At 35.3% G+C, this 25643-nt stretch overlaps 2 protein-coding genes across 4 annotated transcripts in view; both read right to left on the bottom strand.

Annotated features, from left to right (window-relative positions):
* The window catches only part of LOC129256086 (alsin-like), a 48731-nt gene extending 35375 nt beyond the window's left edge, over nucleotides 1-13356 (bottom strand). For 2 of the 3 annotated variants that reach the window (XM_054894378.2, XM_054894390.2), the window contains exons 1-3: nucleotides 12860-13356; nucleotides 3816-4759; nucleotides 1158-1716 (exon numbers count right to left, since the gene is read on the bottom strand). In XM_054894378.2, coding sequence (XP_054750353.2) covers nucleotides 1158-1716; nucleotides 3816-4759; nucleotides 12860-12870 — 1514 coding nt within the window. In that variant the 5' untranslated portion in view covers nucleotides 12871-13356. The remainder of the gene's footprint in view (nucleotides 1-1157; nucleotides 1717-3815; nucleotides 4760-12859) is intronic. The other variant, XM_054894384.2, reaches the window with a different exon arrangement.
* Nucleotides 13357-14002: 646 nt separating this feature from the next.
* Nucleotides 14003-24498, bottom strand: LOC129256071 (vacuolar protein-sorting-associated protein 25-like). Its single transcript, XM_054894374.2, has 6 exons — nucleotides 24419-24498; nucleotides 20723-20868; nucleotides 20290-20343; nucleotides 19444-19532; nucleotides 19027-19102; nucleotides 14003-17131 (listed from the first exon to the last, which is right to left on the bottom strand). The coding sequence occupies exons 1-6, from the start codon at nucleotides 24466-24468 to the stop codon at nucleotides 17019-17021; spliced, it is 528 nt and encodes a 175-aa protein (XP_054750349.1). The 5' UTR covers nucleotides 24469-24498; the 3' UTR covers nucleotides 14003-17018.
* Nucleotides 24499-25643: the final 1145 nt, after the last annotated feature.

Here is a 25643-nt window from a genome sequence, read left to right as displayed (position 1 = left end):
TTTGTCAAAAGGCCCATTGGTTGCAGTATACAGTTCCTTGTCCATGACGGGTTGAAGATTGTTAGATCACATTTCAGGGTGTAGAGGGTTTTTATTTTCTTTCTCTTTTTAAAGAACTGTACTATCTGAAAGGTTCTGTTTTGCATACTACTAGATAGATGATGGATACATGCACCATATATTTGTGTCTGCAAGAATTATTGAATGAACTAACTGTACTATATTTATCTGATTCCAATGTTAGTCTTCAAAATAGACAATGAATATGTATTCAAATAGCAATAAACTACAGTATACCTTTACAAAATTACAAAATTAAGCAACTTTAAATAAAAAATGTTTCTACATCTTTGTTAGATCTGGAGATATAACATCTACATGTGTACATGCAAATAAGTGCAAGTATTTCATATTCAAATGTTTTATGTAAAATCATTTCTCTCTCTCTCTCTCTGATCTTGTCACATTTATTCCTCCATAATTTACAGTTTAATTCTATACCAATCCTGAAAAATTTCATTTGCAATAACTACATCATTCCTTATTTCTTTGATTCTTGTGTTTTTCACTGTATAGCTGTATAAAACTGTCAAAAGTTATTTTTGCCACATATTAAAAAATACAAAAATACAAAATTTGTTTTATTTCAAATAGAAAAATGTTACTCGAGAAAATGTGATAAATGGTGTTATTATGATTAATTGGAAAATATAGAAGAAAAAAGAAATAATGTTAAATTATCCATTTCGGCCATGTGATGGCAGTATTGCAAATTACAACATATTGTAGGCCTGAAACGTTTTTTGAACTGGGAAGGACAATATAATGTATTAAGTTCTTGCAGGTCCTTTTTGTTGTAAAAAAAATCAATATTACCTTTTGAAATTGAATGATTTGAATGTCAATATCTATTGTATATTGAACCAATATCTTTTGGAATTAACGAAACGATATAGTTGTAATTTTTTTTAACAACTTTAAACCAGAATATTTGTTATGCAGTGCAGTTACTTACATTACATGTACATGTAAGTGTACTTTGACAATGCCACAGCTCTCTTCATTTAAAAAATATTCTTGGTGTATGTGAGGTTGAGTCATGGTAACCAAATCTTTACGTAAACAAAAACCAAGGTTTGATCCTGACAAAAACGTACCTGTCAAGTGTATCCCCCTGTCCAAGCTGTCCCATGGTGCCTTTGCCAAAGCTCCACACCTCAGTCTGATAGACAAGATCATCCAGCCCACCCATCACAGGAGATAGTGTCCGAAGCTTCTTATCTGGCAAGTTACAGCTTGATTCTAACACCTGAGCATCCTTATCCCTGATGATCAGCTCGGTCTCACAGATGGAGTTGTCGCTACTTGCCCTTGAGACAGTCTCTGTAAGGCTCGTTCGAGGCATCATGATCTTCTCCAGTCGTAGGGCCACAGATTGAGGTAACGAAGCCAGGATGCGGGTACTAGGACCAGGTCGTTGCTGAGGGGTGACAGCTTGTACTGGACTCCCTTGTATATTGAGAGGTTTCAACTGCTCAGCCAGCTGCTCTTTGGAGCTCCTAGAAGTTGTAAAGACATCATCTTCATCTTCATCTGCGCATTCTCCTCCATCAATGCCATTCTTGGCAACACCATTGGGTTGGCTACCACTCTGCTCACTCACTTCTTCTTTGATTCTCTTCAAGTTTCCACTAGAGTCTTCCAAAGTATATGTACCTGTATTAAAGCAGAGATGAAATAAATGAAAATGCTTTCACACTTTGAGTGGTAAAAAACAATCCTCTTTAAAACTTGTGCCTTATTAATTTCTTATGATCAGAGTTACTACATCAGTAATATATTAAAAACATACACTGTACACTGTAATACAGAAACTGAATTAAGACATGTTTTCCAAATCTCCTCCCCACTCCTCCATCTTCCTATATGTCTCTGTGTATACCAGTCTCCATTCCTCTCTTTTTTTCTCTGCCTATCTCTCTCTCTCTCCCCCCCTCCCTCTATTGTCTGTATCATCAATGTCTACCTCTGACATCTTCACGTACACATACACTCAACATACAGTGCATGCAGTCATTCGTTAGTAAAATGTTCCCCATGCATGGACAAAATGCAACATTCTCAAGTGCAAAGGCATTCCATCACCAACATGAAAAGGAAGTTGTATCACAATTTAAAAAAATTGCCTTCAATATCTCAGAATATTCATAAGGGTCCATAGCATTTAATTCCTGAGAAAATAAAATTATGAATAATTCATATCATGACTAAAAATCACATGTGGACGTTGAGATGGGTACCCCCGGGATATCAAATTTTTATACTTTACGAAAGTAAACCTTAAAAGGTTTCCTTTGTAAAATCTTGATAATTTACGTTTTTTTATGATTCCAAAAATCATCAAAATATAGTGTAACATAAATTGTTTAAATCTTTAGATACCGAAACATACGATTTGACAAATTTTATGCATAAATTAGAGATATAATATATCGAACTGTTGATAAGGGTCTGAAAACAACGAATAAGAGTCTAGTTATGGATAGCCTGACGTTGCAGAATCTAATTGATTCAATTATCTTACAATTTAAAAATGAATGGTTTTGTGGTGTTTTATCAATAGTTTTAACAGTTTCTGTGCGTAACAATTATTATTGAATGATCAATCCCACTTGTTTTGCAATGTAATTTCAACTTGTATGATTGAATACGTAAGATTATAATTTTCAATTTTCCAGGCACTTCTGCATGTCATAGTCTACCCACGTGATGCCACTACGTCATTAAGATAGAAGTTATGACAGGTTCGGAGGTGTCATAAATATTTAGTCAGGTTGTTGTCCCGATCTTGGCAGAGAGGGCTTCCTGAAACGGTTAGCAGACAAGTAACTCACTATCTCTGATTTAGTCAAGAAGTTAGACTTATGACGGTGTTGAGAGACGGGCCCCAGGTCTTCCATGAAAACTTTTCAATGGGTCTACTTCACAATGGTCTGCTCGCTGCTCACAAAGACAGTGCATGCACCATTCCATCTACTCCCATCCACCAATACTTCGCGCATTAAGTTTTGTGAATTTTGAGTTTTATATGTTTCCATAAAAAAATTCACTTTTAATACACTGACAAGACAAACTATGTTAATTTGTAAAAGTAGTTTTGAAAATTGCAGAAAAGAAATAATATTCAGCATATCATGCCAGGTTAAAGTTAACTTGTTCAAGCCACTTGTATTCTTACATAAGCTGTTTTAATCTGCAAAATATTAGCCTACAGAGGAGAAAAATCTGAAAACATAATTACAGTATACCCAATTACCCATCATGTTATTGAAATAAATTGAAAGAGTGGGATTAATTATTCACTCTTACAAGCTCTTGGACATTTTAATAAAGTTTGGGATTGTAGGGTCTTTACAATCTTCTTTGTGATTTTAACTATTTCAAATAGTTGATGGTGGTATTACAGAGCACCATCAGAGTAAAATGAAAGAGGAAATAAAACTGAAGGTAGTATTTTGATCTGAGGAGTGAAAGCCAATGAGCTTTGAAACATATAGCTGCCATTTTGATAATTTGTGTAACCACACATCTGTCTATTTTCATTGTTACAAAATGGAGATTGACTTTAATACATAAATCAACAAGCACTTTCTAAGTTTCTATCTTCATGACAAACCACAAAACATGTGAACTCATGACAATAGGTATCTGGATCTACACATAGCTATGGACTTTAGAGATGATCAAACTAGTACATTTACACTCTTGATCTACATGGAGTTAGTTGGTTAGTAAGGTAAGGGTGCCATGCATACCTTCACTACTACCTTGTGATGAAGTTGACCCTCTATCTCTCCGTTTCAGTTCCACTGCCTCAGTTGCAGCTGCCCATTCTGCCTGTTGTGCCTGAATAGCTGCTACATCGATACTATCAGGTGATATACTCCTAGATGTAGTGTTGCCTGAATCAGGGCATAACAATGAGTTGTCTGATATGATAACAGTGTCACCTTCATCATGCATTGTGTAGCCTGTATCCTGGCAGGTAAGACTAGATCCAGAACCTTCCTCTTCTGGTTCATTTGACTTGTTACCTGGTGACCGCATCAATTTCAGTCTTTGGACCAGCACAAGACTCATGGTACCACCACAAGCCATGTGCAGGACTTTCCGGCCCATGAGGGCACTGACTTTCTTTGGGGACAACACCGGAGTGGAACCGGTTGAGAGTCCAAGCTGTGGGCCAGTTCCCCATGCCCAGACTTCACCTTGCGTAGACATCGCAAGGGTGTGGGAGTCCCCGCAGGACAGCTGCGTGATCACTGGGTCACAGTCTGCATCACTTATATGAACCTGCGTGGGAATGTTGATCTTTTCTGACACACCAATTCCACATTGTCCATTGGTGGAATCTCCCCAGCAGAAGACAATTCCATCTTCGCACACCACTCCAGTGTGGTTATTTCCACAGACAACATCTGCAACATTCTCGCTCTTCAGTTCCTGCACAAGCATTGGCTGTTTTGTTATGTCTGTGAATTTCTTGTGACCAAGCTGGCCATGCTCCCCACTCCCATACGTATACACTGATCTCTGGTCAGTTAAGAATGCACAATGCTTGCTCCCGAGTGAGATCTTGATGATGTTCTTTGTCTTGAAGACATCGTGGGTGAAAGGCGTGGTGTTACTGAGGAAACCCTTCCACATGTATGGAATTCCCTGCAAAGCCTTTTCTGGCCGGTCTTTCTCATCTTTTTTCCTGTGGGAAAGTCAGAGAAAGAATGTTAGACAAGTACAAAAAAGAAAAAGAAAATACATGTACATTAACTAACATGTACCTACACGTACATACAGGTGCATGTAATATGTCCATCTACATGTACCTCATTTCATTCATTTGAATATGAGGACTACAATATGTAAATATCCATGATACTGACAACTGATACCAAATTAAATTTCTCCCTTTTTATTTAATCATTCTCTGTACAAGGTTGAATTATCAAAACCTGAACAGGACACAACTGTATTAAGATTCACACACCTAATGTTAAATACATGTAGGTGTTGAATTAAAGTGTATGTGTTAATTATAACTTTATAATCTTTATCATAAGCCAAATTAATTGTTATTTGAGCAGTTACAGTGTACATGTTCATACTTGGTTCATGGTATGGTAGACATGTAAAAGATCTTTTCTACATTACATTTACATCATTGGCATTAGTTCTTAAAATAAGTATTGAATTCTTTTAAAGATTAGCTGTGTATACTGTACATGTACATGTAGTTCAGAGCTTTTGAATTCTTGACAGTGAATATTTTTTTCTTCAAAAGAGTGATTTATGGCAATATCTTTTCATATCTTCCATACTTACAAGATATGACATTCCCAGCAGACTCAACAGAGGTAGACATGTACATGTACATGTAGATGTACCTTTTATTCAGATTTATCTCATTGAGGACAACAAAATACAAAACCTTCACATTGGGAAATTTCAATCTTATTTCATACATGTACTTGTGATTATAACACAGGTCATGTACTAAATTACTCTGAGTCTGAATACAATGTTCACTTCACATTTTCCTGACAAAAATTGATTTATATTGATTTATCATTTTCTGAAGTCTGCATACCTCATTCCACACCACTGACAGTGTGAATGGTATTGATCAGTTTTAAAATGCCATACACTGTATGTAACAAACTGTCTCTAGATTCTAGAAATTGATACAATTGTTTCAATTCAATTATTCATTTGAAATGGAAAAATATATATAGAGAGCCGTGTCCTTGAACGACATATATCTGATTCAGAACTTTATATTAAAGTACATGTGCAGTACAATGTACCTGTACAAATACTGCATCATACATGTACTAGTATTTTCTCCTAAATGTACATGTAGTGTGCAAATTACAACTGTAATGAAGATGGCAACATCAGGCCCAAAGAACAATCTAAAAAAAAAATCTTAAAATATAAGAGCTCTTTATACATTAACGTACTTAAAAGTGCTTTACAATACGCTTTTTAGAGTACACATAATTATCAAATTGTTCAGCAAATTTGCACACTTGGATTACTACTAAATGTATACATTTATGATTTATCATAGGTTAGTATGTAGCTATGTATGACACTCTGGGTAATGACATGTGACCAAATGGGGTTGGAATGAGCAATCCCAACACCATTACCTCGTAGACATTATGCATTTCAGCCCAAGTAGGTAGAACTAATGTGTCAAGATGGCAGTGACGACATCGCCTGACTGAGATCAGTTACACTACACCAAAATGGTGAGTGAGTCATCCTACACAACGTCATCTTTGACTCGTGGAAGAAGAAAGTGTCATCAACCGAATCACATACATGTACTGTTTGGTGTAGTAAATGGCTACCTGGCAGTGATGTATTCCTTGAAATGCTTGTGTGCCAGCATGGTAGCTAGACTAAAGTCAAGCTAATAATTAATTAGCATCTTGGCTACTCTAGTGATTGGTCACTGGTGTAATCTGTACATGTCATTATTAATAATGCACTTTTCCCCACAGGCCCAAATCACTTGCATTACAATGAATTCATTTAATGGTATTATATAAACTACAAGTGTAACATGGGTTTTAATGCCTTTTTCTGAAAATTGCTAGTGATGGAGCCTCATGGAGGCCGTCTTTGTAAGTGGCAAATCGTTCCAGTATTTTAAAGCCAACGCATTTTAGTATCACTGGTTAAAGAATGAGTTCATGAATACATGTATATTGTCAATAATTTTCTGCTTTAATGTACCGTATATTGGATGTCTTCATACTTTATACGTGTACTGTACATATATGTATGCACATGTATTTACGAAAAAGATACCAAAAAGAGCAATATTGGCATACATGTACAATGCAAATGAGACATAAATCAAGATGTGAATACAGTGAATAAAATATGCCAAGCCTTACTCATTAAAAAGCATAAATGCCAAATATTTTATAATTCCTATGATGTACTCAACATAATGTCTAGTCTACATGTAATAAATGTTCATGTATATTCCTATGTACATGTATGTACATGTATAGCACTACACACCTGGCATGCTGACACTTTCACACCCATTTCACTGCAGAATTTAGGTTAAACAAATTTGAATGCACTTGTACTGCACATTATGCATCCACTATGCATTAAATGTACAGTATAGTGCATCTTTCATACAGTGCAACCTGTGTGATTGTCTCTCCCTCTCTCGTAGAGCTTAATGCATCTTATGCACTATAGTCTAGATACTACTACTAGATACTCTTCATATATTTCTTTAATGAAAAACAAAATAGTTAGAATAATAATATTTCATTGATGCTTTGTGTCTAATACATTTAAACATATACCATATTCACATTATGAGAAGGGCATGTACATGTAAATGTATCAGCATGTCTACATCTTGAGAAGATAGTACAGTACAACGTACAGTACATTCATTTACATGTAACCACATGCACAAAAGGGTTTTTGGCTATTTCTGACAATATTGTAAATTAGGTAGCTGAAGATTCCAAGGGCAAAGACCATCCATGCATGAGACCTTGACTCAGTATGAGACCATCAAGCATTGTGCACATGTGCACATCATTCAAAAATGATGGGCATATCATCAGGGTCCTGTTGCATGAATTATACTAACTTTGGCATCTAATGGTAACTTTAATGGAATCCTTGATTTTGATTGGCTGTTGGGCCATGTTACCATGGTAGTTACTATTGTATGGCAAGGTTACTACAATAGTAACTTTTATGCAAAGGGGCCCACATCTCAACAGGGCCCATATCTCAAATAAGAGTCATTTTTATGTATGTCATTCTTTTGATGCCTATTTCACAAATGAGTGAGTAAAAACAATTTGAAGAAAGGATATGAAAGGTCGTTGTACAGATGCCGATATCTGAAATTTATCAAAATTTAGTTCATTTCATGTTCTTTATTATGACAACCAACAAGCAAATTTTAAAAAGGTATGATTTTCCATGAACATGTACACAATTACTAGACCTGTATTCAATTGGATAGAAGCCAGAATATAAAGATTTTACTCAGTATCTTGATGAAAATATTTATCTATCTTTGGTATTTTGGCTTAGAAGCATTTTGCTTAAATCTAAGTCAGCAGCCTACCTTGCTTAGGTCTGGTTTGTGGAAACTTAGTTTACAAACGTGCATATGCGCAGTCATACATACTGTACTGCACACAGATGGATACATACACTGCGCATTCTTTGGCTTAAACTTTATGACGTCACAATGCTTAAATTTGGCTTGATAAAGAAAAATATTTATGTGATCTGAATACAAGTTTCAGAATTTTGCTAAAATTCTTTCAATTGAATGCCGGCCATACATGTACATGTACAGGTGTATGTACATGTAGATGGTAAAAAAAAAACTATGAAAAAAAACATCACTTGTCCCAACATACATGTAGGCAAAATAATCAAAGACTGCAAGAAATTCTGAATTTAAAACGAACCTTTATCACATTTTCAACATTTGTCAAAATGTTTCAAGCCATGAACTAAAGTGAGAATTGGGATGTGGCAACTGGGATAGCACACTTTAGCCTCATAAGAGGAAGTCTTTAATAAATCTGTAAACCAATGTTACCTTAAAAATAGCAGCTTTAAAAGATGTAATTGTAATCTGTTAATAATATGTCAGTCCATGACTCATCTTGAGTAACAGACATTCATGAACATGTACGGTACATTGTTCACTTTCATCGATTCATAATTTTTAAGCAAAGGCAATTTCAAAATCAATGTTACCTCCAGTCTTTGTGGGTAAATCAGAGGATAAATTACATGGGGCTTGGGAAGATTTCATCCCCAAAATGATTAAAAGAGCCCTGAAAAAAAAAAGAGCGCCCAAAATTCCCATTCACTGCAATAATTAAGTTTGTCAAGTGTTGCAGATTTAGGCAGTAGTTTGTGAAAAAGAGCCTCCAAATATAAACCAAAAAAAATTGTTGGCCTGGGGTATAAAATGTACAGTACCTTATAATTTCTGAAAAGAGTTGGTATCAATCATGGGTGAAGTATTGTTTCAAAAGAGTTTCCTGAAATCTGAGGCTTGGCCACTCTACATGTAGCTCCTCACTTAAAAAAATCAATCATGAATTATCACATACAATGTATGTGCCTACTCACTTGGCCCAATAATTTGATCATTGGACATTAAAGGTAAATGCTAGTTTTGGTAACGATATCAAAATGAGTTCGTACAGAATCCAATGAAATGACCACCAAAGTGTCTGTTTGTATGAATAAAACGTATGTGCCAAAGGATTCTGGAAGAAATTGTGTAATTGCTGAGAAATCAGCAAATAAGCACATGATTCGGGTAGAGCGTCGGGCCCGACGCTCAAAGCAATAACTATACACTGTCCCACGTGCGCTTATCTGTGTTGGGGATCTTCAGTCTGAACATTTTTCAGCGTAGATTTCAAGATTTCACGAAGTTCAGTTCATGTAACTGTACCAGATCTAGATCCTCAATGATATACTGCAATTAAGCATTGTTTTACAGACTTTCTCATGAAATCAGTGTCTACTGCAAATACTGGAATTTCTCTTTAAATCACATCAAATACAAAGGATTGATTGAAAATGCATCATGAATTCTTTTTTTCTCCTGAATGAAAGCTGAAAATGAGCTGCAAGTTTGTGCAAACACCAGTTTTCTATAAAAATCATAATAATAATATTTATCAATAATATTACATGTATGATCATTATTCATTATTACTATTATTACAAGATAATAATTATTGTATTACTCTGTAGGCTAAACTGAAGAAAATCATTGTGACCATTATCATCATCATTTACTTAACACTCCAAAACACATTTATACATATAAAGTCTTCTTCTTCTTCCTCTCCATTATTCAGAGATCAACATTTTTTTAGTGGTAGAGAAATAAGATAAAATTTGACATACATGTACATGGTACATGGATGTCATTTTTGTGAAGTAGGCCTACAATGTACATATTCTTGCAGTCCAAGCTTTACTAATATTATAAAATAGGTGTATTATTTCAAGCATCACGATTGGCCAATATGCGTCACATGACATCCAACTTTTTTGTGCATGCACTGCGGTGCAAAAGGTGCGCAACGAAAATTGACTGCACGCTCAAGCAGACCAGTGCGGTAGAAGCCCAACAAAATTGTAATGTAACTCTTTAAGAATTTGTATCTGTGTTGCTATTTTATAAAACAAATAATGCACTTGATCTGTCGTGCGTAAAAGTAAATGCAGAGAAAGCTCGGTTTCTTCAGAGGGTGCACACTGGGCACTCGCCGCCAGCGGCTCGTGCACAGTGCGGCACCTATCTTAAGAAACCTTGCGTGCTCTGCATTTCCACTAACGCACTCGGCTGCATGCATTATTTGTATACTATACTACAGTAGATGGGGCCGGGAGAGAAGCATCAATGAGATCAGGCAGGTGAATCTTATTCCAATGCTTGGTAAGAGGGACCCAAGGTGAAAGTGGCTTCTTCCCAAAGGCACACATATCAAATTTACAAATGAATTAATTCCAATACAAAAAATATCACAAATTTGAATACAAGTACAATTTGTTTAAATTAGCAGTCTACTGATTGCAATTTCATGCATATGATGGCCATGAAAGAGAAGAGCAAACTTGATCACTGTAATCATGATGGTCCCCTGGCCAACCAACTAATGCACTCAGAATGAAACAAGTGGAATGCCTTGGGCAGTCTTGCCTGCACTATGCAGCTCAGCAGTGAGGGCTCTGAAAACAATGTCAATTAATCATTTCTAACATTTAATAGTGGGAAAAATTAATTTCATACTAAAATCCTCAGTTCGTTGACCTCAAATGAACTTTATCTTTGCCTACATGTAGTAACTTGAAATTACATGTATGTTTATCCATTTTCTGATCCTTACTTTACTGACTTACCTCTAGGATACTGGCCAAAGGTCATTACATGGAGGTGAGAGGCGATGCCACCTCCCTTGAAGAGGATCCATTTTGACTCAATTATCTTTTTCATGATGAAGGCTTATTTGCCAAATTATTGTGAAAATTCCAAATCTCATTCACCTTGGTTTTAAAAGTTTTTTTTATGCAAACATGGTCAAAGTTGATTGAGTCTAAATGACACTTCACCTTGATTACATGTACATGTATGTGGCCTAAAACTCATGCAAGATTACCAGTGATATACTGTATGTACCTTAGGCCTACTTGATTACCATGAAATAGGCCCTATCGCATGTACCTACATGTAGGTCGTTACAGTGAATGTACATGTATGACATTTCAAAAACTTAACCTTTAGATTTCAACAATCAACACGATCAAATTTCATTGACCTAAAATGACCTTTGAGTTCGGCCATGTTAATATGACTAGTGAAATCATGGGTATGATAAGTGATACAGTTTACTTAATTACCATTATGTCAAAGTTTCATGAAGTAAAATATGAGGACATTTCAAAAGCTTAACCTTGGTTACAGTACCGTACATGCATGATACTTGATTACCCTATATACATGTATGACTAATGTAATAATGTTCAAGTTTCATATTTAATCTTCAATACGGTACATGTAAGAATTCAATTTTGACGATGCTTCCATTAGAAAAGTGGCACTGTATTTTGCTCTGCTATGCAGGTGAGACAAAAAAATTAGTTCAAAATAGAATTAGAAAATACATTAAATACAAAATTGAAAAAATCCCCCACATCCCAACGACAGGCGCCATCATTGGTTATTAATTGTAAAAATAAAGATCCAACATTAATACATGTACAGATCTAACTGGGTGGGGTAGTGTACATGGAAAAGGTCTTTGCAAGAACTGTCTTTTCTACTTTTGCCTACTTTTTTTTTCTTCTATATGCACAGAAAAGCTGCAAAGCATCATTTATTTGCAGTCCTATAAATTTTATTCACCCATTTAATAAAGTAAACAAAATACTGAAAACAGTTCATGAATAAAATTCTTTTGAAGTTTTGTTATAAGAGTATTAAAAAACTGATTTTAAAAAGAGTTTAATGACTTAAATACTTTATTATAAATCAACAAACATGCTTCATGATTTGGTGCATCATGAGAATTTGGATTTCTAAGTTTGGCTTTAACTCTACTGGCATTGCAAAGTCCTCTTCATGCAATCACCCCTTTTACGACACTAATGCAGTTTCGCACCGGCCGACTTCGAGCAAATTTCCCCATCAGAAACTGTTCGCAAATGTCATGGCAATTTCAAGGTCAATATATATGCCCACCGCTTTTCCAAATATCGCGATCGAAAAGGCTGAAGGGTGTATTTCGGCTTCGATCTCGACGTCATCGTTCAAATTCTCAGTCGGACATCGCGCTTCGCTTGGCTTCGCCGTAATTTTGATATGGACTGAAATTAGTTAGTGACCAAAAGATATGCCTGTGGCAGCTCACCCACTTATTCGCATGATTCTGGTCGCTAACTTCAGGAACATATCAAAATTACGGCGAAGCCAAGCCCCAGGCCAGGGAATTAAGCGATGTCTAAGAATTTGAATGATGATATCGAGGTTATTAAAGCAGAACTCTGTTCCCGATTGCAATACTTGTGAAAGCAGTGGGCATATTATTTATCGACCTCGAATTCGAAATGTAACTGAGTCTGAGAGACTTGACATGATGACATTTTCAAACAAATTCTGGAGGGGAAATTTGCTTGAAATAGTTGAAGTCGCCCATATTGGCATTGCATTGCAAAACTGCATTAGCACCCCCTTTGTTTTCCGATTAAAATTTAGTCTACATACACTTTTTCCATGTTTCCAAATAGCTGATATAATATGCTGGAATTCAAAGGCTCTCTGCTCCTCCCAAACAATATTCCACTCTAAATACGTTTATTTCGGTCACGACATCAGCTCGATTCTCGACCTCTCTGCATCTGCAATACCACAAACAGCTACAGGAGCACTTCGAACATGCCGAAGGATCGTGTTTCTCCCAAATTCTCACGGGAAAGTTCAGGGTACGGTCAGAATAACAAGAGGCAAAGTTCATGCCGTGCCGCCTCCTCCGGCTACGAGCGTCGAGCAGGATTTAGAGTAGTTGGGAAATTCAAACAGTTACCATCTCTAGGCTAAACGATTCCTAAATAATTTCAAAGGCATTGAGAAGATCGAAAAGAGCCAAATGAATAGCACAGCTTCCACAACAACTACTCAGTAGGCTAGGAGCCACTGAGAGATGGATCAGTGGTAGCATGCAGCAGCCAGGAAAATCCTCTCAACAAAAATTCGGCGACTGCGGACACAATATGGTATCTTCCATGCAAAAAAAAATCAAATGGTCATAAACCCTATACCCATCTATTTTTTTCATAATAAGCCAACATAAACATTTTTTTTTAATTGACAAAATACAATTTTTCCAACTCTTAAAGATGTTTTTTTTCTCCAATAGTTAGAAGAAGTTGAGAGGAGTGAGAAGGTAGCAGAAGTCTCTCCCAGCCATTCCACCCCCATTGTTATATTCTTCCATGCACTGATATACTACCTCCTATCACCCTTTCCCTCATCTCGGATTCCCTTTTTGTATCCCTCTAATTCCATTCCCCTCACTCTCTTCCTCCTTAGGCTATATAATAGCTACCCACCCTCATTCCTATTTCCCTCTCTCACCTCACTTAAGCTGCCCCCTTCATTTTCATCTTGCTCCGGCCTCTTTCCCCTGACTCTTACCAACCCCCTCCCCCTATATTATCTTCTCAAATTCCCTCCTCCCTCCCTTAGCTTTAGGCTACCCCCTTCTCCCACTCTTTCCTTCCTTCAACTGTCACATTTCTCATACTTAACCAAAAAAAAACAAGAAAAGACAAGATATCTAACTCCATACACACCATCAGAAAAAAAATGTATCGTATAAAGGCAAAATGATACCAAAAAAATTCCTGCTTTTCTGTCATAATATGTACATTTATTTATATAGGCTTATAATACAAAAAATATTCAACATAGCAAAAGTCATGTATTTTTCATGTTTTAAAATGCAAATGCATGATCAGCTATAGACCATTCAATGCTACTAGAATGGAAATTAGTACAAAATGATTTTATTTTTCTACAAAATTGCTCCTCCGACTTGCCCTGGAACTACAAGGAGCAAACTCCTTTTACATAGAACACTCTCTCTACCCTTTATATAAAGATGTGGACATGGTGGACATGAGAGGGCACTAATTCAATTTTAGGAGGCGCGATAGCTCAGTCGGGAGAGCGGGGGATTCGTATTCCGGTGACCCGGGTTCGATTCCCACTTGGTGCGCTAGTGCCCTTTGGTAAGGCATTAATCCTCAGTACCAGGTCCTTCGGAGAGGACCTTAAGCCGTCGGTCCTCTGGTTGCTTGCTTACAAGCATTCATGCTTTCTTAGCAATCAGGTAAAAAATCACCACCAATCACCAATCACCAATATCAGTTTTACTGATAAGGAGAGTGTCTATTCTTTTGAAAGGTCGACCCCCAAGATGTTGATTTGAACAAAACAAGGAAATGCAGCAACATAAAAGCATAACACTGATTCGTTATCAAATTAGAATGTAAAATAAGAATATGGTGTTTTCAAGTTTGCTTAACTTTACAGAACAGTAAAAAACAGACAGCACACATTTCTTTAATATTTCCTCAATATTGCTGATCATGTTGTGACTGCTCATGTACTTATATATATTTATTAAATATTGGAAAATGTAACATTTGAATTCACTATAGAGACAGTAGCAAACAAATCTGTAAGGATTGCCAAAAAAACCCTCAAAATTAAAGATAAATGTCAATGGGGCAACACATTTCGAAACAAATTCGTACAGAATCCAATAAAAGGACCACCCAAAAGTGCATTTCTGAATTAGAAATATGCGCCAAAAGATTTTGGAAGAAATTTTGTAATTGCTGGGAAATTAGAAAAGTAAGCATGACTTTCCAGTCAAATTTTGGTCCTTGATAATACACTGTCCCACATGTGCTAATCTGTGTTGGCACACTTTAATGTGGTTCTTTTAGTTTAGACTCCATGATTTCACAAAACTCTGTTCATGTACCAAATCTAGATGATATTATAGTGACAATTAATCTTAATGTTACAGATTTTCTCATGACATCAGTGACTACAAATGACTACAAATACATTCATTTATCTTTAAACATCTTTCTGTATCCAAGAATCTTATAATTATTCATGAAAGGTTTCAGTACCAAAAAGTTGCATTTCTGACAAATACCAAAATCACAATTAGAGATCATTGCTTCTCATCTAATTAATTTAAGTGAAATTGTCAGAGCTGAAAACTTTAATGAAACAGTTCCTTGAAATTTTCAAAAAGGTTATGATATTAGGAAGCCCTAAATGATATGTTCACAATATCATCCATTTCTCCACATGATAAAACAAGGTCCACACAAAATGGGCCCAATTAAAATGTATCTCAGTCTAGAAAATGGGATATAAAAAAGAAATCAGCATAAGATAAATAGCTAGCTAGCAAACTAACAATAGACTGAAATTTGCATAATAAAATAAATAAATACCTTACTGTCTTGCAAGAACATGCAAAAACTTAAAAGACCATATCGGAAGCCAGAATTACTATACATCCGTGAAAAGAACTACAATACAATAATGCAAATATATGCATTTTCACTGATTAACACTAACCGTAGATATTTTTTGTTGAAATTACCTCATATTCAGAAGCTTAACGGTCCCATGAAATACAGCAAAGATGCTGATTTATTTGTTAGCTTAGTGGTTACTAATTACGATTCCATCAAAATTTTACCCGTAAAACATCCCACATCAGGTTCAAAGGCAATTTTATGTTGAAAATTGAGCCAAATTCGCCCCGCCCACAAAATTCAGCCCGATTTGGTTTCGTATATCACGTGACCATTTATGACGTCAGGGAAGGAAGCTGCTGAGTGTTGTTGACGTTTGGAGCGTGAAGCGCCTATTGTGGTTGCACGTGTGGATTCAAAGTAAATAAATTGAATTGCTGGAATAATATTCAGAACCTGAATCTTCAAAGTCTGAAGAATCAGACGCAGCTGATGACGATGCTGCAGCCATGATCAAAACCTCGTAAAAATCTAAAAAATCTGTTAAGGATGAGCTCGGTCGAAACAGAAACTACACGAGAAACATGTACAATAACTAGGGGTACGGCTGCACAGCTGAGAAAGCCTTCCTTCGATGACGTCACAATGATTGACAGGTCGATCAGCCGACTTTTTTGAAAAATTTTAGTGGGCGTTCCCGTTGAAGTTCATTTCCATGGAATAACTCAACACCGGTTCGTTGTACACAGAAACCGATGGCAAATTCGTATTTTTCAAGTAAAACTACCTAATAATAGATATGTATCTAGAATAAGATGGCCTTTGTGTCTTAGGATCTTTAAAACACAAACAGGTTTTATTACATTCATCAAATGCCTAATTTCTCTTATGTCATAAGAGCAAGTTTGGGTTTACATATATCAAAAAGATGACAATTTTTTAAAGATCTCCAGATTATAGATTGAACATTTCTCAAAGACTTTTCCATGTAAATAATATTGAAAGTATTTCAAGTTAGATTTGATGAAACCTACAGTTCTTTGTCACTTTAATTTGATCAAAAGCTTGTCATATGTATCTGCTATCTGATTGTGATGCTTGCATTGCAACCATATGAAAATAAAAATTAAATAGAAACAAAATCCCAAATATGGTATAGTGTTGTACGTTTCCATCCTATATTATTTTCCCTTGCGAACCTGTTGTTGGAAAAGTCATATTCCTAAACAGAAAAATAAGTAATTAATCTTCCAGATCTAGATCCATATTGATATATCGACAATAAATCTTGGTTTTACAGACTTTTCCATGAAATTGTGTTTACTGCAACTACTTTCATTTATCTATAAATATCAGTCCTAGAAAAATTTTACCCCTTCGTTCCCATCAAAAGAGATAAGTTCTGCTTTCCTTTGTCTTTCCAGACATTTCAATGATCTTTTCAGCAGCCAATCTTCTAGTCCATGGAACTCTGAAAGATATAACAGAATTGAAGAATGGTTTAAATGTGCACTTATATTTGACTCAAAATATTTCTGATACTCCAGCAAAGATAACCAGCAAGATTAATATCAACCAAGTCAGAGACACCTTTGTACCTTTAAAAAGAAGAAATGGTCTAAAAAAAGGGATGAGTAATACATGTGCAGATGTAAAGATAGAATGTAATAACAATAATGTTATTTTATTTTAAGACTGATTTGCAGCATGAGCTGAATTATACAAACCTTTAACAGATAAAAAATGCTGACATAAATACAGCAATGCTAAAAGACCCAGACTGGAACTAAAAGTGATATTGACAAATGGAAAATATCTAAGCTTCTAAGCTTGTAAGTTTCACCACTTTACAGCTGAGTATTTTGCTTAAGAAAAACTCAAAGACTATGATGTCATGTTGTGTTAGAAGCATTGTGATTCCATACATGCAGGTTTGTGCACAGAAAAACTGGGTTATTCTCTGCTTTTCAGATTATAAAGTAGATTTTTTTTCAATTTGCAGAAGAAAATGGTACTGACAATTATTCAGTGCTCAAATAGATGGAAACCTACAACTCTTCACTAGGTTTTAAGTGATTTTTTTTTTCTGCTCTTACTGAGCCTAAATTGCTAAGTCAGGAAAAGCTGATACACATGATCTGAAAGCAGATAGTATTGGAAAGCTGCAACAAATAAGCAGGAAATAAAATATGGCAAAAACTAGTCCAAAGTTGTAGATTTCATCAATTCAAGCTTGCCGGAAAAGATATATATATATCTCTATGCAATAGATGTAAACAAAATACAATGCATAATCTGAAAAGCAGAAAAATCACCAATTTTTCTGTGTATAAACCTATGGAATCACAACACTTCTAACGCAACGTGACATCAGTCTTGACCCCGGTGAAAAGCACAGGACAGCCTATTTTCGAAGCAGTTCATTAGCAAAATATTCAGCTGGTAAGTGGTGAGCTTGCATTGCTGTGTCTAGTTGTTTATAAGCTTTCGAATTTATCCTCTTTGTGCTGCACTAAACCCAGGTGAGGTAAATGGGTACCTAGCAGTATTAATTCCTTACTGCCTTGAGTAGCTGGAGCTACAGCTGGGGTAATGTAAAGTGCACCATTGAATAGGAAACTAGATAAATCAGCGCCTCATAAATGCTATATATTATTCTCATTATCATTAATTGGTGTATGATTTGATTTGTCATTTCACTTTTGGGTCCGGTCCGGATCTTTAAAGAGAAACAACATTACAGTAGCATGCTCTCATAACTTTATTCAGATTTACTTATTTTCCATAATATTTCCCAATACGGTCTGGGGATTTTGCAAGTCACATTTCAGAAATTCCTCCTTGTTTTGCTGAACTCAATACAAGTTTAAATGGGTCGAAAACAAAAGACATGAATTTAAATAAATGGGCAAGAATGTTGCTTCTTTGAAATGCTCACAAATTGGGATGGCAGAAAGGTCAAACTCAGTCAGGGAAATAATATTCAGTATCTTAACCATTCCGTACAGTGAATATGGGCACTTAATCATTAAATGATTTTCTCCTCCTACTTTGGGCAATTTATTTTATTTCTTCTTTAAGGAGGCGGTAGCTTACAAATTTCAGTGAATTAGGTTAACACACATGCAACTGTACTAAATGCCCTAACTTTCTGACTTTCCAGAGCATCTATGTAAATTTCTATTACTCATTAATATAAATACAAAACATTACTCTGCCTCATTTACATTGTAAATGTCTTTTGTTGTTGAGCCATTTAAACTTGTATTGAGTTCAGCACAACTTTGTATATCAGTTAATTTGTCAGTATCGTTCATGAAGAAATTAGAAATTAACTAACATGAAACATGTGGAATGTATACATACCTTCATCCCTATTATCTTCTCCTTGTGCTATTTCATAAAGAGTACACACAGAGTTGTTCATTCCATTATTACTTGCCTAGAAAAAAACGAAAAAACAGAAAATCCTGTCTCACAATATGACTGATTATTAATTAAAGGAATTCATAAGAAATTAAAGACCTAAGGGTGTTGTACTGGGAAGTCCGAAACATGAATAATCTGTTTTAAAATGATAAAGTTCTCAGGTTAAAGGAGCATTTCTTTTTAATGATTCAAAGTTAATGTATATTGCACATCAATATCCAAAGTTTGCAGATGACATTCATTAAAGTACTGTATATAAGTTACTTTCACATGCTTTATTTCAGCAAATTTTGCATCTAAGAAGCAGGGAAAGAGAAACTTTTGTTAAGCTACTTAATGAGTATTATAACAAACCCATTTATAAATGAGATTTCCCCATTCTTCAGGTGTCCTCCACATTACAAGGCATCTTGTTTTTGCTTTGTCTGTCCATTCAATGTTTCCTACATGAAGAAAAAGAAATAAAAAACAAGATGCCAAATGTTCAAATTCTTCTTTTTCAAAAGAATATGTGACAGAAGGAGCATAAAATGCTCTAATACAAATAAAAAATTTAATGGTATTCTAAAATACAATGTTAGAAGACCTTTCCCCTCTGATATAAAAATGGTTCAAGAGTGGCAGTTTCGTCAAGTTATTGTTACATTTAATACATTACAAATTGATACACATTCTTCAGATGATGCAGAAAGAAAAATGCAGTGAATTAATCAAATGCATAAATGATTATAAATACATATATGTATAAATGAATGATTAAGCGTTAACAAGTGGAACACCCCTAGAATTCTTGCCTTCACTTTGCAAGTCAATATAGCAACATTCTTGATTTAAACTCATGCCAAAATGATCAGTAACACTTGATTACCCTTATGCACAATTTTTCATGAAATAGGTCTTTATACTTTCAAAGTTATGATGACACGTCAAAACCTTAACCTTGGTGAAAATTTGTTGCCCATGATGCCGCCATCAGCAGGAAAGCGGCGCCTACATGTCCCTTCTGCTTAGCAAGTGAGACAAAATACTTTACAGATAACATAACACAGAAATATAATTCTGCCGAGACAAGTGTCCTTGATGATATATTTACATCACTAAATTTCATTTGCTTATCTAATCATTTCACAATGACCTAATATTTACTCTCTCCATCTTTCCACTTTGCATTTTGAATACTTTTATCACCCATTCACTCACCTTTTTGCCTGAGTTCTTCTAAGACTAATAATATTCCTTCTCCTGACAATTTCCCTGACGTTGAGAAGTTAAGGATTGCATTCTTCATGTTGAAAAAAACACAGATAATGTACAGAAACAAATAATGATTTCTTCTTATTATCATTATTATTATTAATTTATTATTGTTGTGTTGTTTTAGTTGGCAAAAAGAAGCTGCTGAAAACTGCTTATCTAATAAAAGAGAGCCAATGGAGTAAATTAGAAAGTCAAAAGGGGCCTTAGCTTTCGATCCCAGCAGAATCTTCGTCGGAGGCAAAATGACAAACATATAAAGTGGAACAACCATAATATAGAGTTGTTATTATTAATAATTAATAAAAATATAATAAAAGCAATTAAGAATTATAAGATTTCTAAAAAGAAATCATACAAGTTTTGTTTCAAAGGATACGGTTTAGCTTTGTATTGTTGAATAATTCACTGCTTGCCGCTTCTTTCAGATCTACTGTGTATATTCTGTGGTATTTATGAAATGCTAAAAATAGATCACACCAAGCTTGTAGTTGTTTGTTCCTTGTTTCCAAATTTGGTTGTATTCTGGAAAAAAAAGTGAAAGAATTGTCAATATTTAAGCATCAATAAGAGGTAATTTACTCTCTAAGTAGAACAAGAGCTTTGGTCTCTATATTAATTGGTTGTTCTGCTGAACTCCATTTTCTCCATACACCAATTTCATCACTCATTCCATGAACAAGGTTATGATATTACCTTGTTCTCTTATAGGACTCCCTGTTTGGGGAAAATAAGGTTGGCAATGATTGGCTTATTGTTCTTGGGGACAAATACTTGATTTTTTTCTTCACACTGTCAGTATCCAGTACAACAATTCATCATATAACTTGGCTCTGAAGTAAATATCTGTTTAATATTCTTTTAAATTATGTCTTAGAAATTAAAAATAGATATTGTTGCAATATTACTTTCCACCAAAAGAGAGCCCACACAAAAGATGCTAAAATTTTTTTTAGCAAAAATGATCCCCAAGTTACTAATGAAAAAAAAATCACAACTATGGCTTGACTATAGGGAAATAAGTATTTTTGGTTACAAAAGTGATATTTTAAAGGATTTTTTTAATGTGTGTTGTGTACTGCATAGATCTACATTGTAGATTCCCCATAGGCAGGGTGGTTGCAGTGGACAAGTGGAATTACATAGAAGAAATTTTGAAAAGTGAAAAAAAAAGGATTAAAAACTCCTCCAAACACTACAGATGGATTTCAGCTGTCTACTATCTAAGAAAATGCATAGATAGAGGTGCACAGTAAAAATAAATGAAAGTAATTGTGCAGTAAACACAAAAGCTAGAAATTCTATGCAAAAAAGCGCAATTTAATGCACTGTTCAATGTGCAGCGCGTGTATGCAGGATTGATTTCCAGTGCAATTGACCCCATTATGGAGGGCACTGTGGTAACGCTGGAAACGGTGCAGGCCACTCTATTTTTTATTTTATAACCCTGTCAGCAATATTTTTTTTTTTGGTGATAGATCTGTCTTTTAAACTCACTGGATGAGAACTCCTTGAGAAAAGTCACTGTCCGGTCTGGGACTGGGTATAATAAATGAGTGACTGTATTACTGAGTGGCCTTTTGATTACCGATTGCGCGTATCATATGCATCAGAAAATAATTTCATAATGCTCAAAACCTTGCAACATCCTTCCAAGCAAAGGAAAGATGATGGAAATGGTTAAAAACACATTTTCAAAGTCTGACTTTATATTCTCAAAATAATAAAATATGGTCAAAATAACTCATCAGTGATTTTGTTGTTCTCTCAACTTTTCCCACGTTCGGTAGTACAATACCATGCAGGGTGCTACATAAGCACTTGCCCAATTGCCCGGGGCAAGTAAAAGTTAGAGTCGGGCAAGTGTTTTGAAGTAAAGACCAAAACTACTTGCCCAAAGTGGGCAAGCAAAATTCTCACAGTAGAATGACCAAAATTAGGGTCGATGATATGAAATTGACCCTAATTTTGGTCATGGCAGGCAAGATAAAATCACTGTGGAAAAAGAAATGCAATAACGAGGTAGATCAGTTCATGTCAAAAGAGAGAAAAGTCAATGGTTTATAAAACCGCAAAACTTTCTTTTGAAGAGGTAAAACTGTTTTTTCAAGGATTTTTTCGGGCAAGTGAAATAGAATTTTGGGCAAGTATATTTCAACTATTTAAAAATTTACTAGCCCAACCGGGCAAGTGCTTTTAAAAAGTTATGTAGCACCCTGCCATGATGTTCAAACTTCAAGTAGACCTAATGAAAAATTAATTCACATTTTCTTTTTCTTCTTCCTGTAAAGTAAAGACTACCGTTGGCATATTATCATACTAGTTGCAGAGGGGTCCGATTGGAGGCTGATATGAAGTTGATGAACATGATGACATCGTAAAAAAGAAAAAACGATTTTGACAAAATTATTTATACTTTGTAGGTATTTGTGAACTTATTTCTAGTGAAAGTTTGGTAACTTTTATTAGAATAATGTGTTTGATATTGATTTCATGTAAAGTGATTCACTACCGTTGAAAACGTCCAGATAAATAACCAAAACAAGACTTCAAAATGGAGCCTGTTTCATGACTAGATGAACGATACGTAGGAACGTCCTAGGACCATTCTTCCGAGATAGGAAGATTGGCGACAAATCAGTTGGTCATCTTTAAAGTTGATATCTTTATGACGTTTATATAACATAAGCTTCAAGAATATCAAAAAGATATATGTTCAACATTTCAAAGTTAAGGAGTCGCGACATTGCTTTAACATGACACAGGGCCTACCCTATGATTAAAATGCGCCTTTTTGTATGGACTTTCCATGACCCTTTCTATCATAGGTACAATAAACTTAACTTCATTTGTAATGATTGTGATAGATTCGTAAGCTTTAGGCCTAATATTTTTGTTACCGCAACGTTACCCGTAGATTTTTTTTTTCATTCATCACCTTACACCAATCCAACAATTTTTATTGATTAAAATTAATCTCAGCAAAAAATAGTGATGATAAAGAAAAGAAAATAAAAATAAATAAATGACTTAGCATATTCTTAGTAACATCTTAGTTTTGTATTGTGTTATGGGTTGTTTTTTTTGTTGCTGAATGTTATGAACACATGTTTTCTTTACCATACATATATTAAAAAAAAAATTGTTTTCATGTTTATCTAACAATAAAGCATGGGGGTCAGAGAGGTTGCCGCCCATTTCGATATTTCAAGTTTTTTTTTTTTATGGAAAAGGGGTGAAAAGAGGCGTGGAGAAAATAAGAGGAAATTTATTTTAAACAAATTATTTGGGCCCAGAATACCCCGGAGAAAATGACATCCATTTTGAAATTGATGCCAGCCCCATGACTTGGTGCCACCCAAGCCCAACCCAAAATAAAATGCAGCCATAATGCAATCGGATGACCCCCAAAAATGTTCAAAGTTGATGTCAGTGGATTGCCGTAAATGCATTTTCTCTCAATGCCGACGGTGTGCAAAGAAGAAAATGCCTACGTAGGACATGTCTTTCCAAGGACCGATCTTCCTATCCCCTGAATTGGCTTCGTGAAACAGTTGAGCGATATCCACTCATTAATCTATGAACAAGGTTAAAATAATGAGCAATATCATTATCACGTTCTTACGGTTCTACAAAACTCGAAAGACCCTTTCATGCAACAGTCCCCAGGATTATTTTATATACTTTAGTTTTACTTTAAGTCTAGATAAACACAAATATAACACTTTTATAGAAGAACTCTTCAGACACAACCATAGCTGTAGCTAACCTTTCCCGGAAGTCCCATCTCCCTACCGTACGAGGCTAGTAGTACTAGTAGTAGTCGTGAGTAATCATATATGAAACAATAACAGTGCAGTGCATTGCAAACCCTTACACCGCAACTACAACATTAAACACGGTACGTGGGACCGAATCAGAACAGCAGTAGACGACACTCGGGCGATAAATGAATTACTAGTGATCGTTTAACTACATTTACCACAGAATTTGCTCTATATAGAATCTCAAAATTATGATGATCATTAAAATTCGCTAAATATATTAACTAATAGAACATAAGAACTAGTCTTACGAGAAAAACGGTGGAAATTCGTACTGCCATGGCCACTCAAAGTTCCCCATTGTAAGTGAAATAGCGCCATCTCCGATGTATAAAAGGAAAGCGCACAAAAAACGGAAAGAATACTCAAAGGAGAATGAAACCCTTGAAACCAGCTGAATCCATATCAAAGAGAAAAATCAAAGAAACATATTGTTGAAAGTTTGAGGAAGATTGAATGAATAATAAGAAAGTTATGAGCATTTGAATATTGAGATCACTAATGCCATGTAGATCCTCCCATTGGCAATGCGACCAAGATATGTGATGTCACACACGTACAACTCCCTCATTACTTTAGTACTAGTATTTCACTTATATTCTCACTTTTATAGAGTCTATCACAAGGTGAGGTGTTCTCTTTATGAGAGGACAAGTACAGAGGTTTCACAACATTATATCATTGATGAATCGTTTGTCATATGATTAGAATGAGCAAAAAGAGATGTTTTGGGGTATATTTTCAGTGTCCAAAAGGGGAGAGTTGTTCACCTGTGACATCATAGATGTTGGTCGCATTGCCAATAGGAGGATCTCCATAGCATTAGTGATCTAGACATTCAAAATACCATAACTCTTCTATTGCTAGTCCTATTTTACTCAAACTTTTGTTGATCTTATTCTTTGATTTTTCTGCTTTCACAAAAGCTAACTTGCTCCAAGAGTTTCATTCTCTTTTAAGTTCATCCAAGAGCACTGCAGTTCGCATGAATCATAGGTGTCGATCTAAGGGGGGGGGGGGGATAAATCCCTAACCATTGACCAATATTTAAGGTAGCCTTTGGTTGAACATCATAGTATTTATTATGAATCATATATGGTCATTATCATATTCATAAAGACGGAGTCCATGATGACCATGATCATGATTAGGCCTATATTGTCGCATTAAAGACCATCAATTTTTTTATTCTCTATAAATTTTCTTATATCTATTTTCATCTCAGAAATTGTAAGAAACAGATGGATGGAGAAAAAACCCACAATTGAATAGAATAACATGCCCATGTTCAACTTTTTAAATAGTTTACCCCTTCCCGCTACCAAGCGATTTGTAGGGATGTTCCCTGTTCATGGGCTGAAATCACAGGGGGCATAGGGATGCGCCCCCTTTAAAAAAAAAGGGGGGGCAGACTATGAATTCAAATGCCAACCACTATTTATGATCTTTTATGATGGAAAAATACATCATTCAAAA

The sequence above is a fragment of the Lytechinus pictus genome, chromosome 1 (genome assembly GCF_037042905.1).
Source record: "Lytechinus pictus isolate F3 Inbred chromosome 1, Lp3.0, whole genome shotgun sequence".
In the NCBI taxonomy this organism is placed as follows: Eukaryota; Metazoa; Echinodermata; class Echinoidea; order Temnopleuroida; family Toxopneustidae; genus Lytechinus; species Lytechinus pictus.
This window is presented reverse-complemented; position numbering and strand designations above follow the sequence as displayed.